The sequence below is a fragment of the Leptopilina boulardi genome, unplaced genomic scaffold (genome assembly GCF_019393585.1).
Source record: "Leptopilina boulardi isolate dan_hultmark-lab unplaced genomic scaffold, ZJU_Lbou_2.1 LbouV2_195, whole genome shotgun sequence".
Lineage (NCBI taxonomy): Eukaryota > Metazoa > Arthropoda > Insecta > Hymenoptera > Figitidae > Leptopilina > Leptopilina boulardi.
The window spans coordinates 90,226-109,368 of NW_026137746.1; the positions used below are offsets into that span (position 1 = coordinate 90,226).

The 19,143-nt window shown below is 27.5% G+C and overlaps 2 protein-coding genes across 2 annotated transcripts in view; one reads left to right on the plus strand and one right to left on the minus strand.

Moving 5' to 3' along the window:
• Positions 1-19,143, minus strand: part of LOC127278078 (uncharacterized) — a 43,706-nt gene that overhangs the window by 7,047 nt on the left and 17,516 nt on the right. Inside the window, exons 2-3 of the mRNA XM_051299608.1 lie at positions 15,510-15,656; positions 15,356-15,424 (exon numbers count right to left, since the gene is read on the minus strand). Coding sequence (XP_051155565.1) covers positions 15,356-15,424; positions 15,510-15,656 — 216 coding nt within the window. The remainder of the gene's footprint in view (positions 1-15,355; positions 15,425-15,509; positions 15,657-19,143) is intronic.
• On the plus strand, positions 9,253-11,113 carry LOC127278080 (uncharacterized). Its single transcript, XM_051299610.1, has 2 exons — positions 9,253-10,512; positions 10,582-11,113. Exons 1-2 carry the CDS (start codon positions 10,317-10,319, stop codon positions 10,710-10,712), a joined length of 327 nt encoding a protein of 108 aa, XP_051155567.1. The 5' UTR covers positions 9,253-10,316; the 3' UTR covers positions 10,713-11,113.

A 19,143-nucleotide genomic window follows, 5' to 3' on the forward strand; every position in this document is an offset into this window, starting at 1 on the left:
TTCCCCATTACAATAGTTATAGAAAATTCACAAGGTCATACGTAAAATGGTTTCTAGATGTATACTTATGAAGGAATGTAAAGAAAACAAATAATGATTTATAGATGTTGTAACAATTATAATCGTTTACGTTTTCTCAAATTAAAGTAAAATACGTCGATTCTTGCGACCCTGAAATATTATGTATTATATAATTATTTTTGTGAATTCAAATTGAATCTCGCGCGCCTACCGCCTGGTGGTTATATGTAATTGAAGATTTTTTTGTGCGAATTAAAGAATATTTTAATAATTGCTGTGTATATTTTACTATTGTTGTTTTGTACGTTAAACTTCCTTTTGCATTATTTGTCAAGACCGCCGATAATCAAGATTTTATTCTGGTAAGTTTGATCAGTCATATTATTTCTTATAAGTCGACGCCCCCGATGATGAAGTGTTAATTCAAAATCTAGAGCAATAAAGTGTTAACATAGTAATTTGTCCTATATAGTGTCTATTCGTTTGTTTGTGCGATATAGTATCAATTGAGTTTAATAAAATGTTAATTTAATTTTTAATTCAATATGATGCTTATTTAAATAATTGTGCAATATAATTTTAATTCTAACTTTTACACAATTGAAGGTTAAATCACTATTTAAAATATTATTTTCTTTATAATTTTAGGAATAAAAAATGAAACATTTAAGAGAACCAACTTTAATGTAAAATTTTGAAATTACCCAAGTAGCACGGAATATTGCTAGAATGTCAATGTGATATTAAGTAGGAATATTCCTGTGAGATTCAGACGATATCATAATGTCCGCTTCACGCGGACATTTCACAGTGATATTCCTGTGATATTCGCGTGACGTTCGTATGATACTGAGGGAATATTCCCGTGAAATTTGTGTGATATTAATGGAATATCCCTGTGATATTGAGTATTCCACTCAATAGAGTGAGTATTCCTCTGATATTGAGGGAATGATGAAATAATTTATAAAATTCTGTTTTTTTCCATTTATTAATTTTTTTATTTAAATATTCAAAACAATCAAAACAAACAACATTTTCGAATTTTATAAATTACAGGAATATTCCCTCAATATCAGAGGAATATTCCACTCAATATCACAGGGATATTCCATTAATATCACACAAATTTCACGGGAATATTTCCTCAGTATCATACGAATGTCACGCGAATATCACAGGAATATCACCGTGGAATGTCCGCGTGAAGCTTACATTATGATATCGACTGAATGTCACAGGAATATTCCCACTTGATATCACCTTGACATTCCAGCAATATTCCGTGTTACTTGGGTAAATAAGAGTAAGACTGACTTAGAGTTTTTATGTCATTATTGAAATTAATTGTAGAATCGATGTTTTTTGAATATATAGCATAAATATCATGTGGTCACCCATATACTCCTCAGCTGCCAATATGGTCATTGAAGATTTTGAAAGTAACATTTTACAAAAATTTAAATTCAAAATAATATTTTATTTCAGATATATCGATGATACATTAATCTGTGCACCAACTGATGAAATATTCAATGTTTTCAATTCAGCAGATACAAAATTAAAACTCACAATTGAATTACCAATTAATATTAGAATTTCTTTTCTAGACTCAGCCTTAATAGTAGAAAATAATAGGGCTGAAATATTTAAAGTTGCTTGATTGCATTTCATTGATTTTAAACAGTTTAGATAAATTAGCACATCCATCACATGGATGAAAACTGTGTCCAGTAGTTAAAAACTTTTGATGTACTTCGTTGAAATATTTCAATTTAACCAAATAGTGATATAAGGTTGTTCGCCAATTGTTGTTCTGACCAACTCAACGATCATTCCACACGATAAGCTTCCTTTCTTCATTATTTTTAAGAACAGGATAATTATCTAGAATGTATTTCAAAAAGCAGGAGGCAATTTCAGCTGATCCGCGTTTAGCAATGCATTCAGTCCACAGATTCATAACTGCTTCACCAGACTGAAAATTATGAATCGCAAAATTATAGGTTGAATATTGTCTTTGATAAAACATATTGGAATGAGAAAGTGTAGAACACAATAAGACTTGTTGTAAGTCAACGCAGAGTGTAACGACGTTGTTATCGATTGTAGCTCTCGAACAGTCTTCTTTTAAAATTTCGTATGATTTTTCTACCTTTACGTCTTTTCTTTTCTCGAAATCCTCTAGTGAGGATGCGGCGATTTGTTGTGCATGCAATAAGTCACATTGTCTACAAGTGTCTGTTCTAGAATGCCCAAATTCTAAATAAAAATCATTTTAAAAATCTTGCAATTCAAAGTAGTTTCGTCAATTGCATGCAGTCTCGATTTGTGTTGGCCACGGTTGTCTTTTAGGGTAACAATTCCATCTTTCAATTTAGTTTTCAGAGTTGGAATGCGTCTGTAAGATATTGAATACGTGTGAATTAGTGTTTTTTACAGACCGGCTTCCCTCTAAGATTATATTTGAAGGAGACGTTTTTTCGTGATGTGAGATTTATTTGGCCCTTCTTTCTTCTTTTAGTCTTGCACAGTTTTATACAGCCACATAGAATCAAAGGGTGCTCGTGATAGAAACCCCCGTAAAAAGGTTCATAATGTTTTAATTTTTCTTGTAATGTTATCTCAATGCACATTTTGCGGTTATGACATTCTTACATAAACATAAAGTTAGTTGTAAATAAAATTAACAATTTGTTTTTTTCTGCCATAGATCATTATTCCAACCAAAGTATGTGATGAAAAATATAAAATTTCACATTTTTTAGAATTTATTTGCAAATTTTAATCACTTCTACGTGTATATTGTGTAACAAACCAGTTTGTTACTTAAATATTATTCGCTGCCCTTCCGGGTGATTTTCCCAAATAATCTATAATTTGAATTTAAACAGTTTTCCCGCGCTACTACCAACTTAAATATGCTTGAGTGGTACGCGTGAAAAATTAGCAAACGACAGAGGCACATGTATCTGGCCACCGGAAATTCATATTCAGAGAGAGAATAGCGTTCTCTTAGTTAAGTGGTGCTAATCAATATATATTGTTAATCGTCGTCTCTGCGCAATTAAAATAATTATCATTGGAATTATAAAAGAGAATTAAAATAAATAAAGGATATTTAAAATATATTAGCGAAATATTTATTCGATTGGCATAAGACAATATTAATTAACATTAAAGAACCATAGGGCAATTTTGATTCCAACGTCGATATGATCGAGGTAAGTTCAACTTAATTCTTCCTTTTGAAGTGGTTATATTTCTTTTCTTTAATATGTCTCTTAACAGTCATATAATTAATGACTAATAACTATAATTGTTATTCCGGAAGAATTCTCAACTTTGTGCCATCTGTATAAGTCGGATCCCTTTTTAAACTAATTAATCCTTATATGGTTTGCCACAATTGATATTAAATATACATGAATTCATCATAATCTCATTTTTGAAAAAATATGCCATAGATCGTTATTCCGCGAGGTCTTCATATATTCAAAAAAAACATTGATTCTACAGTTAATGTCAACACTGACATAAAAACTCTAAGTCAATCTTACTCTTATTTAATTTAAAAATTTTTAATTTCATTAAGTCTGACTTTGTCGACTTTAGTTTTAAGTCAAAATCTGATCGATTCTGACATGGTTGATTTAAAGTCAACATAACTCGATCCAAACTTAACTTTACCTTAAATGAAACATCCCTATTCTTCTTTTAAAAAACTTTTTTGTTTTCAATTATCAACAGTAATTATAATATGTAAGAAATGAGTTAAATACATTAAAGTTGGTTCTCTTAAATGTTTCATTTTTTATTCCTAAAATTATAAAGAAAATAATATTTTAAATAGTGATTTAACTTTACATTGTGTAAAAGTTAGAATTAAAATTATATTGCACAATTATTTAAATAATCATTATATTGAATTAAAAATTAAATTAACATTTTATTAAACTCATTTTGAATTAGTATTATATTGCACAAACAAACGAATAGACACTATATAGTGCAAATTTCTGAGTTAACACTTTATTGCACTGGATTTTGAATTAACATTTATCATCGGGGGGCTTCGAATTATATGAAAGCAGTTAAAAGCAAGAAAATAATATGACTGATATAACTTACCAGAGTACAATCTTGGTTATCGGAGGTCTTAACAAATCGTCGGTTGGATGCAGAAACGTGCCACTTCAGAGCAGTCTTGAAAAACGAGTCATTTCATAAAACATTTGAGAAACCTGCCATTCCAGCTGAGATTTGGAAAACATGCCAATTCATAATTGATGTTCGTTTTTTTTCTTTAGGTTGAAACTACTAAAAAGTTATAAACTTGTACGAAAATGACTTTTCATGTTGTATTTTACATGTTTCTTATTATTGTTTGAAAAAAGAGTATTTCAATGAATTTATTAAATAAATTTGTTAATTATTCATTATTTTGTTTCAGTGTGATAATAATTATTTTCCATGTAATGTGTTATTAAATAAAAATTATTTATTAAATGCGATTAAAACTAATAAAAAATATTTCTTAGTATTAATTATTATTTTACATTTATTATTCATAATAAGTGTATATTATTCAAATTAACTTTTAAAGGTTTAGTGGGATGGCATATTTATTAAACAAATTTAAAAGCATAACCAACACTTTCAATAAAATTAAAAAATATCCTAAGAAGTGTTTACAAAGTAATAAATAATCTAATTAAATAATCCGTAATTCAAAATGCTTAAAAATATTATATTTTCCAAAAAAAAGTAATAACTAATAAAATTAATAAAGAATAATTATAATAGAAAAAAAGTTAATTAATTATAATACAATTAAAATAAATAAAACAAAGAAATAAATAAAATAATTATTAAAAATAGTAATGAAAAAATCTTTTGTAAAAATTTATAACCATTCAATACTGCCAACCTAAAGAAAAAAAAACGAACGTCAATTCTGAATTGGCATGTTTTCCAAATCTCAACTGGAATGGCAGGTTTCTCAAATGTTTTTTGAAATGACTCGTTTTTCAAGACTACTGTGAAGTGGCACGTTTCTGCATCTAACCGACGAAATATAACAAGAGAAAGTTTTAGCGTAAAAACAACAATATTAAAATATACACAGCGATTATCGAAATATTTTTTAATTACATAAAATAATTATATTATGGTGCAGAACATAATCACGGCACGAGATTACGAATTTCTCTGCCGGCTTTTCGGCAACAGGTCTCTAGCGTGGCTTTGTCTTCTACTAAAATGGTTCGTATGTGCACAACCAGGCGGTAGGTGCGCCAGATTCAATTTAAATTCACAAAGATAATTATGTAATAAATAATACTGCAGGGTCACACTATTAGTAAAAAGTAGGTAGGCCCACGCTTTCTCTGGTAAAGATTTATTCAAGAATATATTCCCATTGAGTAAATCCAGGTAAAACTGCATATTGCAGCATGTGCAAACTATTACATTGCATTTCAAAATCTTTAAAGCGAAGATTCAAAGTTAGAAAATACTCTAGTCGAAAGTACCTATACTCTGTCTCACGAGAGAAATACCCTCGAAAAAAAATTATGGTATTCTACGCGCAGAATGTTATAAAATAAGGCGTGGAATATTTTTTCTCTAAACCAGTCAAATTTCATGTTTCAACATGTCTTGTTCACAAAAAATATTAACACTAACATATACTCGTACTCCAGAGTTTTCTGATTCAAGGTCGCAGGCCTTTTGGATCTTCGGTTTATGATGCGCCCTAAACATATGTTAAATTTGAAAAAAAAATTTTGTTGAATCTTTTAAATAATTAATTTAACAAGTTCATATTCCAAATATCCAATTTATTCTGACTTCAACCATATATAATTTTCCATATTTTTAATATTTTTTAATAAAAGTTTTTAACATTTTTATAACAAACGCCATACCGTTTGAATTGCAAGAAAACAAGAAATGTGAATTTAACAATAAAAAAATTAAAAATTTTATATTTTTGAAAAAAGTAATTATCCCATAGACGGATACAATGCAGACGTCATGTGGTGGCAACAAAGTAACCACTACTCGATCAGAGTTGAATTTGTATTATGAATTTTTTGTACTTTTGTACTTGATTTGCAAAAAGCGTATGATGAAATATATTTAAATTATTATTGCGTTATTTAGTGCATTATTAAATGTAAATTTAATGACTTGGCCTGCAAACTTTCCATATTGTTTCTGTAAGTTGTAAGACAGACAAATTTAGTCAGTTTCCGACAAATTTTGTGAGTGGAAGGTTGTTTAAGAGAAAACCTTACAAAAATTTGTATTCAATTTAAGTGAATTTATAAATATTATTTATAAAGTTTTATTGTTTAACCATGGAAGAAAAATTTGTGAATGAAATGTTTTTTTTGCCAATAAAAATAAATAAAAAAGACCAGATAGGTTCATAAAGATTTTGATAAAAAATGTAATAAATAATTGTTTGTTACAAATATATTTTAATATTTTTTGTGAAATGAGAAAAAAAATTTCTAATTTTGAAGTGGTGCCGTAATTTTCCCCAAATCTCAAATGTCATAATATTCATTTGACATAAAACCAGTTGACATAACCAATATTTGTCATAATTTGACTTTAGCATAAATTTTAATTGACATACTAATTATTCAGCATAATTCGCATTTGACAGAATGTTTATTTAGTATAAGTTATATTCGGTATAACTTTCAATTGTCAAAATTTTTATTTGGCATAATATACATTTGTCATAATCTTTATTTGACATAATTTTCATTGATCATAATTTTAATTTGGCATAATTATCATTCATCATAAAATGTATTTGATATAATGTTCATTCGTCATAACTACTTTTTGACATAATATTTATTGGTAATAATTCTTAACTGGTATAACGCTAATTTAACATAATGACTATTGGACATAATGCTCATTTTTCATAATTCTTAATAATCATAACTGTCATTTGTAATAATCACTGTTTGATATAATGTTTATTATTAATAATCAGCAATTGACATAACGCTTATTTAGTATAATGTGTATTTGACATAATATTCATTTGTCATAATTTGCATTTCACAAAATGCTCATTTGTCATAATTCTTATTAGTCATAACTTTCATTTGTCATAATTTTTATTTGGCATAATTATCATTTAGTATAAAATATATTTGATATAATGTTTATTCGTCACATCGATTGTTTAATATAATTTTCATTTATAATAATTCTTAATTGGCATAAATTCAATTTAACATAATTGTTATTTGATATAATGTTAATTTGTCATAATTTACAATTCTCATAATGCTCATTTGTCATAATTCTTATTAGTCATAACTGTTATTTGTCATAATTACTGATTGACATAATGTTAACTTTTTATAATAAGCACTTGACATAATGTTTATTTCGCATAATTTAAGTTTGACATAATGTTCATTAGACATAATTTTAATTTGACATAATGTTCATTGTTCATAATTTTTATTTGTCATAATTATCATGCAGTATAAAATGTACTTGATATAATGTTCATTTGTCATAACTATTTTATGACATAATGTTTATTTGTAATAATTTTTAATTGGTATAACACTAAATTAGTATAATGTGTATTTGACATACTGTTCATTTGTCATAATTTTCATTTGACATAATTCCCATTTGTCATAACTTTATGTGTCAACGATTTTTTGCTGTATCTTCCCATCCTTGGTTTTTTAATTAGTAGTTTGTATATGTTGGTAAAGTAGATTAGGTGGCGCTGTCTAATATTTCTGAAATTAATTCTATCTTGCTTTTAAATATGAAAATTACAATTTTAATATTGTACAATTTTTTAATGTCATCATTATTAATATGAATTGTCATATTATTTTTAAAAAAATGTAATTGAATTGTACAATATTAAAATTGTAACTTGGAAAAAAAAGTAATTTTTCATATTTAAAAGCAAGATAGAATTAATTTCAGAAATATTAGACAGCGCCACCTAATCTACTTTACCAACATATACAAACTACTAATTAAAAAACCAAGGATGGGAAGATACAGCAAAAAATCGTTGACACATAATTTATGACAAATGGGAATTATGTCAAATGAAAATTATGACAAATGAACAGTATGTCAAATACACATTATACTAATTTAGTGTTATACCAATTAAAAATTATTACAAATAAACATTATGTCATAAAATAGTTATGACAAATGTTAAATTGAATTTATGCCAATTAAGAATTATTATAAATGAAAATTATATTAAACAATCGATGTGACGAATAAACATTATATCAAATATATTTTATACTAAATGATAATTATGCCAAATAAAAATTATGACAAATGAAAGTTATGACTAATAAGAATTATGACAAATGAGCATTTTGTGAAATGCAAATTATGACAAATGAACATTATGTCAAATACACATTATACTAAATAAGCGTTATGTCAATTGCTGATTATTAATAATAAACATTATATCAAACAGTGATTATTACAAATGACAGTTATGATTATTAAGAATTATGAAAAATGAGCATTATGTTCAATAGTCATTATGTTAAATTAGCGTTATACCAGTTAAGAATTATTACCAATAAATATTATGTCAAAAAGTAGTTATGACGAATGAACATTATATCAAATACATTTTATGATGAATGATAATTATGCCAAATTAAAATTATGATCAATGAAAATTATGTCAAATAAAGATTATGACAAATGTATATTATGCCAAATAAAAATTTTGACAATTGAAAGTTATACCGAATATAACTTATACTAAATAAACATTCTGTCAAATGCGAATTATGCTGAATAATTAGTATGTCAATTAAAATTTATGCTAAAGTAAAATTATGACCAAAAAAATTATGACAAATATTGGTTATGTCAACTGGTTTTATGTCAAATGAATATTATGACATTTGAGATTTGGGGAAAATTACGGCACCACATTTTGAAATAAAATATAAACAAAAATTTATGTTTCTAAGATTTCTGTAAAAGAGTCTCATTTTCAAAAATATATAAAATTTGAATTACTTTTCAAACAACGAACGCTTTTATTTATCGCAGTTTCACTGTAAAGCTTACTTTCTAAAAATTGGTAATTTATCATCATTTTCTAATAATTGATGTAAAAAGAAATTAAATACTTATTTTAAATATAATATGCACACTTTTCTTTTACAGATGGTGCAAAGTACTCAAAAGAATATATTAATTAATTTATATGAAAGCAGTAACGCCTAACATTTTAAAAAAGATGCGTTGGATACTTTGTCGACTATTAGAGTACGAAAAATCAGGAGCAGTACAATCTCCTAATAAAAAAATTACGCCTTCAAATGATAGCTAAATTTGACGAATTTGACAAAACTGCAATACGGAAAAAGTACATTTTATTTATTTTAATAAAGAGATGCCAACATTAGATAAAATTTTGCTAGCTATTAACACTGACCCGCAAATACCAAATTTATCAAGTGCTTCTTTGCATCGTGTTTTACTCAATTTAGGTTTTAAATTTTGCAAAAGAGGAAGGAATAGTATGATAACTGACAGATAAGATTTGTTTTTATAGCGCAGAAACTATCTCCAAAGTCTATCAAAATATAGAACTGAAGGTCGCACAATATATTATTTGGTCGAAACCTGCATTAATGCAGGAGATGTTTCCTCTAAAGTTTGGGAGGATACAACAGTTAAATCTGCGAAAGATGCATTTCTACGTGGATTATCAACTGGTTCATCTAATCCAACTGGAAAGGAAAAAGATTTCTTATATTGCATATTGGAAGCAAAAATAGGTTTGTTCCGGATGCATTATTATGTTTCAAAAGTAAGAAAAATTCATCAGATTACCACGATGAGATGAATAGGGATACATTTAAAGATTGGTTTCAAAAAATATTGCCTACATTGGATGAAAACTGCGTAATTGTCATGGACAATGCTCCATATCATTCGGTGAAGGAAGAAAAAATTCCAAACATGTCTTGGAGAAAAGAAGAGATACAAAATTGGATGCTTGAAAAAGAGGTAGAATTTGAGCCATGGCTGATCAAGTTAGAACTGATTGAAATTGTTAGCACGGTAAAAAAAATTACGATAAGTACGTTATCGATGAAATCGCCAAAAAATCGAATGGATTAATTGTTCGATTTCCACCTTATCGGTGCTAGCTGAATCTGATTGAAAATGTTTGGTCCCAGATAAAAATATATGTAAAGTCTCAAAATACAACGTTTAAAATTCCAGATGTAATGAAATTACTCAACTGTGGAATAGAAAGAGTTACTCCAGAAATGTGGGCCAATTATGTAAGGCATGCATTGCAAATGGAAAGAGAATTTTTCACAATTGATAATAATGCAGACGAAATGTACGATCATTTAGAAAATTTTGTATTTACTGTAAACACTGGAGAAACAAGTTCCGAGGACGAGCATGATGAAGAAGGTATTAAGATTGATTCACATCACTATATTATTAATTTTAAAAATACTAATAAAAAATCTTCTTTTACAGGTGTTGATGTAATGCAATCAGATAGATCTTTCTTGCAGGTATTTTATGTTATTTTTATATCACTTATTAGACAATTCAAATGTCCTTTCTTCAAAAAAAAAAATAGTAATAAAAAAAGAACATTGACATAAAAATTCTTTCACCTTAAAAAAATGAGGAGACGGACAAAAAATTCTCTTAAAACAACAACGCCTATGAATCTTCCAAATTTTTTTTTAAAAAAACCAAAACTAACACGTTATAGCAAGGCAGAAATGGAAACAATAATTAGAAAAATCCATTTCATTTTTTTGTTCTGATCAAATAAGAATATTGGAAACTATAAAGGGACTAAATTACATAAAAATAAATTTGAATGTAAAGAAGAATCGATTTCCATTTCTATCTTAGAGAAAGAAATTAATTTACCAATAATAAAACCTTACGTTACTGAAGATGCATAGAATACGTCGACAAGATATAAATAATATTAAACCACAATAAATCGACATAAATTGACCCTCGTGTTGACACATATTATTTTCATAGTCATCCCGCGAACAAATTATTGGTCGTGCGCGATCACGCACCATAGTTTAATTATTAATTAGTGTAATTTGATATATCTATTTATATTGATAAATAAATTTTATATTTTCAAGTGAATCCTTAATATCATTTATCATTATTTCATCGATTGACCACTCATTTTGAAAGTCGAGTCACGAGTCAACTAGTAAGTATAATAATTGTTGTTCGATTTCAGTTTCAAGAAACGCGGTTAGCATCGCCCCGTAATGTTTCACAGAGGTTGCCCCCCCCCCCCCTTTTGTAGAAATGGTAAAAAGAAAAGAGTATTTAGTAACATGGTAATGCGATTAATTTAGAGAATTAATATTCATCGTTATAACTTGAGATTTAAAACGTAAGAGTTAAGATGTAATAACTTAAGACATATGACTTCAGTGAGAGAACTAGAAGTAATCTGACTGATTACTTTTGAATACGTGAAGGTTTTAAGTAATTGAAAATACAATTCTGTATTTTCTATTTACTGGATAATATTTTATTTTTAAATTCACCTGATGGTTTTCGGCTAATTGTACTGCCAACTTGAGTTGCCATGTTCAGGAAATAATGTAAATGTTCACATACAAAACAAAGATATATATGCTGCGGGATAGTGATGCATATGAGCAAGACGATCCGAGAAACGAGCGAGAAAATCGGACTTTTTAATTTTGACAACCGAGAATATAGTTTGTTTTGTTTTAATAAAACGATCTTCTCGGCTATCCGAGCGAGCTTCACGAGTATCTCATTTTGCAAATTCAAACATGTAAAAATTGAACGGAGGTTAGTAGAAAAATGATTTTAATTTTTTTGGTTAAAAAATTAATAAATTACTATTAATATATTAATAACTGTTATCGAAAAATAATAATTCTTTTAACAAATTAAAGTTATTTATTATTCTAACCATGTTAATTTTGATAATTCCACATTGTTAAAAAGTATAAATCAAATAAATTTATCGAATTAGTGGTAATTTTTTTTTATAAATTAAAATTAGTTAGGTATAATTCTAATCATGTAAATTTTAAAAATTACACATTGTTACAAAACTATAAATTAAATAAATTGAAATAAATAATGAATTATTAAGGAATAAATCGTTAATTTTTATTTAATGTATAATTTGATTTAATTTAATGTCAATTTTTGCTAAGTATTATTTATTAAATAATACATTTAACCTACAATTTATTTGTTAATTAACCTTTAAAAACTATATTTATATAAAACTTTCAAACTAATAATCTTAATTATATATTAGATAAAATTAAACTTTTGAAAATGCTAATATACCTCTCTAAGGATCTTTTAAGATTTTGAGTTTCTTTTAATAATTCTCCCATTATCTTTGACGTTTCCGAGATACTCCGAGAACTCGATCGTTTTTGTGTTAGTTTTCGGGACGAGACGATTTGATAAAAACAAATAAAAACTCGAGTTGTTATTTACACTACATCACTACTGCGGGATATATATTTTCATTTTCTTCGACGTACGGCTGCAAGAGGTCGAGAATGTTTTAATCCATTTTTTAATCTCTTTGTCTTTTTAATTCTTCGTCGCATAAGAAATAATGTGTGTTTTTGATTCTGATGTTTTCGAAGATTAATAACACGCAACTTCCTTTTGTCATTAAAAAAATGCCATATTATTTCGCCAATAAAAGCTAACAATGACAGAATGTAACCGAAAATCAAAAGTACCAAAAATCGTAAAAGCAGTAATTTTGATTCATTTTCATTTATTATTGATGACTTGTCACTCAAAGTTGCCTGCTTCTGAGAGTTGTATATACCCAATTTTGAGAGTAATCCCATTTCAATAAACAGAAGAATTTTCTTATTAAAATTGTCCATTATCGGAAATCCAGGCTCTACAATAAAAACAGTTCCCCTGTAAGATAGAGATTCATCAAGAATTTTGAATTCTTCTTTTTTCTGCAATTTTCTGTGTCTATTAATTATATTATCAAGTACATCAGATGCGACGGAGCATGAGACATTTTTGTATTTAATTAATTCATTTAGACAATAAAAGAGATGATCATTTTTGATGTGTTTTGTTTTGTTCTTTAATTTTTGAATGTACTTCAGATCATCGTCATTTTTCTCCAATAGAGATAGGACACTAGATCCTAGAGGTAACTTGCTTGCAGCAAGATCTTCAAGCGAGTTAATTTCTTGATATTGACTGAAATAGAATTCCATATCTGTCAAGGCTGAATGTAAATCTCCAGAATAAATCGTGACCGCTAATAATAAACAGCATAAAACAATTCTTTCTCTCATACTTTTTGGAACGTTTGAAAGTCCGCTTTCCAAAATGACACGTACTATGTCGAGTGTCAGCCAAGAATTCTTATCAAATTTTAAAAGTATTAAAATAACTTTTAAAGCAACAATAAACAATATATTTATTATTATTGTGATAAACAATTTGTAACTTATTACATTCATAATGACAGCAATTGGTATTTTTGGAACTACGATATGTATAGGTATTAAATGTATAACTCGGCTACAGTGAAATTTTCTTTGATTTTGTGCGTGAAAATATTGTACAGCATGATGAAGAAATTGAACTTTTCCTGATGGCAAACCTGACTGTATTAAGTTCTTCCTTTTCACAAACTGTAGGGAATAATTTAAAAATATTGCCATTGTTTTATGGAATTGAGAATACTTTATAAGTTCTCTTATTTTAGCAATTTTCAGTTTCTGACCATAAAGATTATTTCCTTTGTCCGGAAACCAGGAGGATAATAGCCGACTATTTTGTGTTGTGTAAATTTTACTGAAAGGATTAAAGTGATGAATAGTTGCAACTTGTTTTATAATTGGAAATCGGTTTTCAAGGCTCAATTTACCATCAGTTAATTGAAGAACGGTAAAATCTAAAAATCCTCTCTGACAGAATTTTTTTAAAAGCATCATATAATTTATTTTTTTGTCCTTGGAAAAATGAATAATTAAACATTTTGGTCGAGTATATTGATGAGAGAGATTTGACAATAGTTTCATTGGCTTTTCTAAACTGTTGATTAATTTTTCATCGTTAGAAAATGTGATAATGATAAATATTGTTGTCTCTCTAGGATTTCTACTAATATGCCTCTTAAATCCGGAAAATTTGTCATCTTGATTAATTGTAGTAATAATTGTGGGTACACGATAATTAATCATTTGAATAAAGTCGTTAATTTTAAACGATTGATTTACGTTCTCCTGATCAATGAGAATCATTACTTGATGTTTGGCTGCCTTCTTTGTAAAATAGTGAACAAAACTATTCATACGTTGATAAATATTTCTATCTACTTTTCCACCTGCTTCTCCTTGGATATCCGTAAGACATGGTAAAAATAGCGAAAGACAAATAAACTTTACAACAAATGCTAACATTGTCTTATAAACATAATTTTTTAGTCTTTTCGAAATCGTTGTTAAAGTTCTACTGTTGAATCTATTTCATTTTTTGTACCCAAGCATCGATTTTAGTAATCAATATTTTTTCCTACATTTTTTACCAGCAAATACTTTTTTGTAAAGCTTAGTTCTTTGATTTATGATAAGTTATCCATTAATTTTTCCGTTGTATATTTTGCATTTTGTGTATCCAGGCAACGTTAATAATAATCAATAATTCATAGAATTTTATTTTATCATAATTTGATCTTTTGAAATTAGAAATTGTGACCTTCTGACCTTAGCTTAAAAGCGAGGAAAATTTTATTTTAATCTTGAATTTACGCAACGATTAGCATTGCTCAATTTAAGACTTTTCCTAAAAAACAAAATAAACGCGATGGCTTAACCCTGACTACTCTCCCCTAATATTTGAGTTAATTTAATTATTATTATTATTTAATTTAATTTATACTTTAAATATAATGTTAATTTAAATATAAATTAAATTTGATATTTCTGTCGAAAGCTTTCCAATTTTTATGTCATAATTCCTAAAAAAAAAAACAACTATAGTAATTTATTTTCACGGAAGATGGATTTTTACCATTGTCTTTTGTAAATTTCATAGTTCTTTTTTAATTATTAATATATTTATGAAAATTAGTTTCAACGATTTATCAACTTCAGTTTCCTATTTTCATATTAAAATTTGCTACTGTTTAGAAATATAAGTCCATAATTATTATATTACTTTTTCCAATATTAAGATTTTACCTACATGGCACTTTTTGTATAGATTATTATAGACCTACCTTATTTTCGTTTAGACTATTTTCATCGCTGCTTGCTTGTTCATTGTATTTTCTCTTTGGCAAAATAGCCTGAAATGAAGTAAAAATATCAGATTTTTAATTAAATTTTTCATTAATCTTATTACAGTAAAATAATAATTAAATAAGGACTTACAGAATGTTCATTATTGTCTGCAACCTCTAAGCGCGTCAGCAGGAGACGATTGGAACGCATGAAACGTTCCTTAAATTCATTCCAACTTTCCAATTTGTATATGCAGGCGTGACAAATATTTTTCGGTAAATTCTGCTCACATTTAATCTGAAATTTATACAATAAATTTTTTTAAAGTTTTTATAAATGAATAAATTTTAAATTCTACTGTCTGCTTTGGTGTTCTATTAATTACATCTAACCATCATTTTAAGTTTATCTCAAAAATTTTAAATTTTTATTAAAATAAAATTAATTTATTAAAATTAATTAATAGCGTCCTGCAACATATTCATGAAAACTTCTTCTTTCTTTTTTCTATAATATATTTAAAACTCTCACCCAATTAGCAAGAAATCTCAGGATAGCAAAACAAAAAAAAATAAAATCTAAAAATGTAGAGAATTTGAAATTTAAAAATCCACAGATTTTTGAGATAGCTGATAAAAACTATAATATCAGATTTCTAAAAGTTAGAATAGCTGATCCAATATGGTGGATGAATTTTTCGAGAAAGATTTAACTGCTGCGCAAGCACTTTATTTTCCTATCTGATGACTTTTTCGGACATGTGTGGTATAACAAATTGTAAATATTATTTTTCTTAAAAAGGCGTCACGGTTTAAAGGGGTTGTGTTCGAACCCGAGGTGAATGAGGACGGGGTAGTATTAAACCACCTTTACGTCTGCCACCAAACGTCCTGGATGAGAATAATTCCGTAATATATAATTACATATTTTTATTATTTATTTAATAAAGTTTTCTTTAATTCATAATGTGCAGAATAATAATGAGAATTTTTTAATATTATAATTGAATAAAAAATTTATAACTTTTTTTAATTAAAACTTCTTTTATCAGCAATTAACAAAAATTGTTGCACAATCAACAGTAAGGGCATTAAATGCCTAATTTAACAAAAAAGAACAAGACGAAAAAAAAGAAGAAGAAAATAAAAAAAGAAAGAAGAAAAGAAGAGGAAGAAGAAGAAATAGAGGAAGAAGTGACATTAAAAAAAAGATACGATGGAGGAGGAAATTAGAAATGGAACCCTCCGCCGTACAAAAAAGACAAAATTAAATAAAAATTTCAAACATGAAAACGACGATTATTGTAACTGTCGGAGAGACTATCGTTATGTCGATCGAAGAAGTAATGAAATAGACAATCAGTATGACGATCGGGACGACCGTTATAATAATCGTCGATAAATTAAAAAAAAAGATTAATTTTCGTAAATCTGGTTTCATACATTACTACGATAATAATCATAGTCAAAATACTCGCAAAATATATTTAGAAGTGGAAAATTAGTTGAAAAACTGTGCCCTCTTTTAAAAAGTTAAAAAAATATACTTTAAACTAGCAACTTTGTCGTCCGCAAGCGGCCGACTACGTTGCTCGTGTGCATTAACCATATCTTTATTCACTTCTTTTTTTTCAAAAAATTTAATATTAGAAATTTACAAAAAATTTCTTCATATTAAATCTACCACCCAAGGAGCACGGAATATTGCTTGAATGTCAAGGTGATATCAAGCGGGAATATTGTTGTGACATTCAGGCGATATCATAATGTCCGCTTCATGGGGACATTCTACGGTGATATTCTTGTGAAATTCGCGTGATATTTGTATGGTACTGAGGGAATATTCCCGTGAAATTCACGCAATATTAAGAAAATATTCCTGGGATATTAAGGGAATATCCCTGTGATATTGAGACAATATTCCTGTAATTTAGAAAATTCTAAAATGTTGTTTATTTTGAATATTTAATTAAACAAATAAATCAATAAAAAAAAATTGAAATTTTGTTAGAATTTTATAAATTATCTTATTAATATCACTGGAATATTCCCTCAATATCAGAGGAATAATTCACTCAATATCACACAAATTTCACGGGAATATTCCCTCAATATCATACGAATCACACGTGAATATTACCGAGGAATGTCCCCGTAAAGACATTATGATATCGCCTGAATGTCACGGGAATATTCCCACTTGATATCAATGTTACAATCAACCAATATTCCGTGCTACTTGGGCGCTTAACTTTACTTTTCCCTTATGACAGCAACTACTAAATAATCTATGTGACGGTCTCTCACACAGAAAATGTAACACATAACAAAACTTACATTCTACATTCATCAAACCTAAATAATTCTGTGGAACCTTACTTTTATTGAAAAGTTTAAGACATTATTGCATCTCTTACACTTTTTTATTTCGGTTATCGTTTTCACATGCCAAATTCTTTTCTTGACGCACTTTCTTTTCATCTTCCGTTTCCGTAGAAAATTTGTTCTTCTTACATGACAAATTATTTTCTTGACGCACTTTCTTTTCATCTTGAGTTTCCATTGATATTTTTCTTTCCCTACATGCCAAATTTTTATCCTTGTGTATTTTCTTTTCATCTTTAGTTTCTATAGATAATTTCTTTTTTTGCAAGTCAAATTTTTTTTGCGCTCTTTCTTTTGTATTTCTGTTTCTGTTTCATTACGATTACGTTTTCTCAATCTACCATTCTCTTGTCTAATTATTTTCTGTTCATATGTAACTTCGCGCGTTGCCTTCCCTTTTCTTTAATTCCTAGAATTATCTTTTTATCAATTTCTTCACTCAGAAAATACTTCATTTCTGAATATTCAAGTGGTGAAATTTTGTTCATATTATTATTAGTTGTACGAATTATTTTCTCTTCACTAGTGTCATTTAGAGAATGTTTAATTTCTAAATATTGTGTTAATAGAACTCTGTTAATATTATTGCTGGGAAAAGTATTAAAACAGAACAAGGGTTCAAAATATTATTTTTAAGTTCCTGAGCTCGATTTATGAAAAGACGGTTCCAATCATTCTCTATTATCGAATTCCTATTGTGAGACGTTCTTATTGACGGAAAATGATTTAAGCGATTATTTTCAAACATTGACTTTAAATGGTTTCTCATTCTGTTATTATCAGTTTCATAATTTACGCTGTTTGACATTACGTTAAAAAATATAGATGTTGCAAATGCTATTGCATATACTCCACACTCAACACTACCAAAAGGTTGTTGATCAACAACTACAAAAACTACTGTTGGTTTAAAAGGGAACAATCTAATTAAATATTTCATTTGATGCACATTTAAACACCCCTCATTAAGGCTATAAAAGTATAAGTACTTTGCATATTGAAAAAAGAATTGGAATCTTTTCTTAATAAATCTTCAAATTTGTACATATGCATGTCATTTAACAATTTATTTCTATTTTTAACAATTTTTAAATCTTCATCACTCAAAATAACATACTCTTTTATGTTGGCCATAGTATACTTCGTTTAATTTTATTTTTGATTCATGAAAATCTAAATATCTTTAATCCTCTCGCTCACTCTCTCCAATATAACAAATTTTGCCATTTATTAAATATAACCAATTTTGCCTTTAATTCAATATAACAAATTTTGCCTTTTATCCAATACAACTACCAATATCCAATAGAATTAGAGAACTATGAATGAGTAACTACTGATCAGCCAATAAGTGCAAAAGGACACTCTTATATGATTAATCAGTAGTTCATTACAGATAC

What these genes read in the sequence shown, in the direction of transcription:
- LOC127278080 (XM_051299610.1), top strand. Translation starts at nt 10,317, where the DNA reads ATGAAATTACTCAACTGTGGAATAGAAAGAGTTACTCCAGAAATGTGG. An exon ending in GGACGAGCATGATGAAGAAG is followed by an intron (nt 10,513 to 10,581) that starts GTATTAAGATTG and finishes CTTCTTTTACAG; the next exon opens with GTGTTGATGTAATGCAATCA.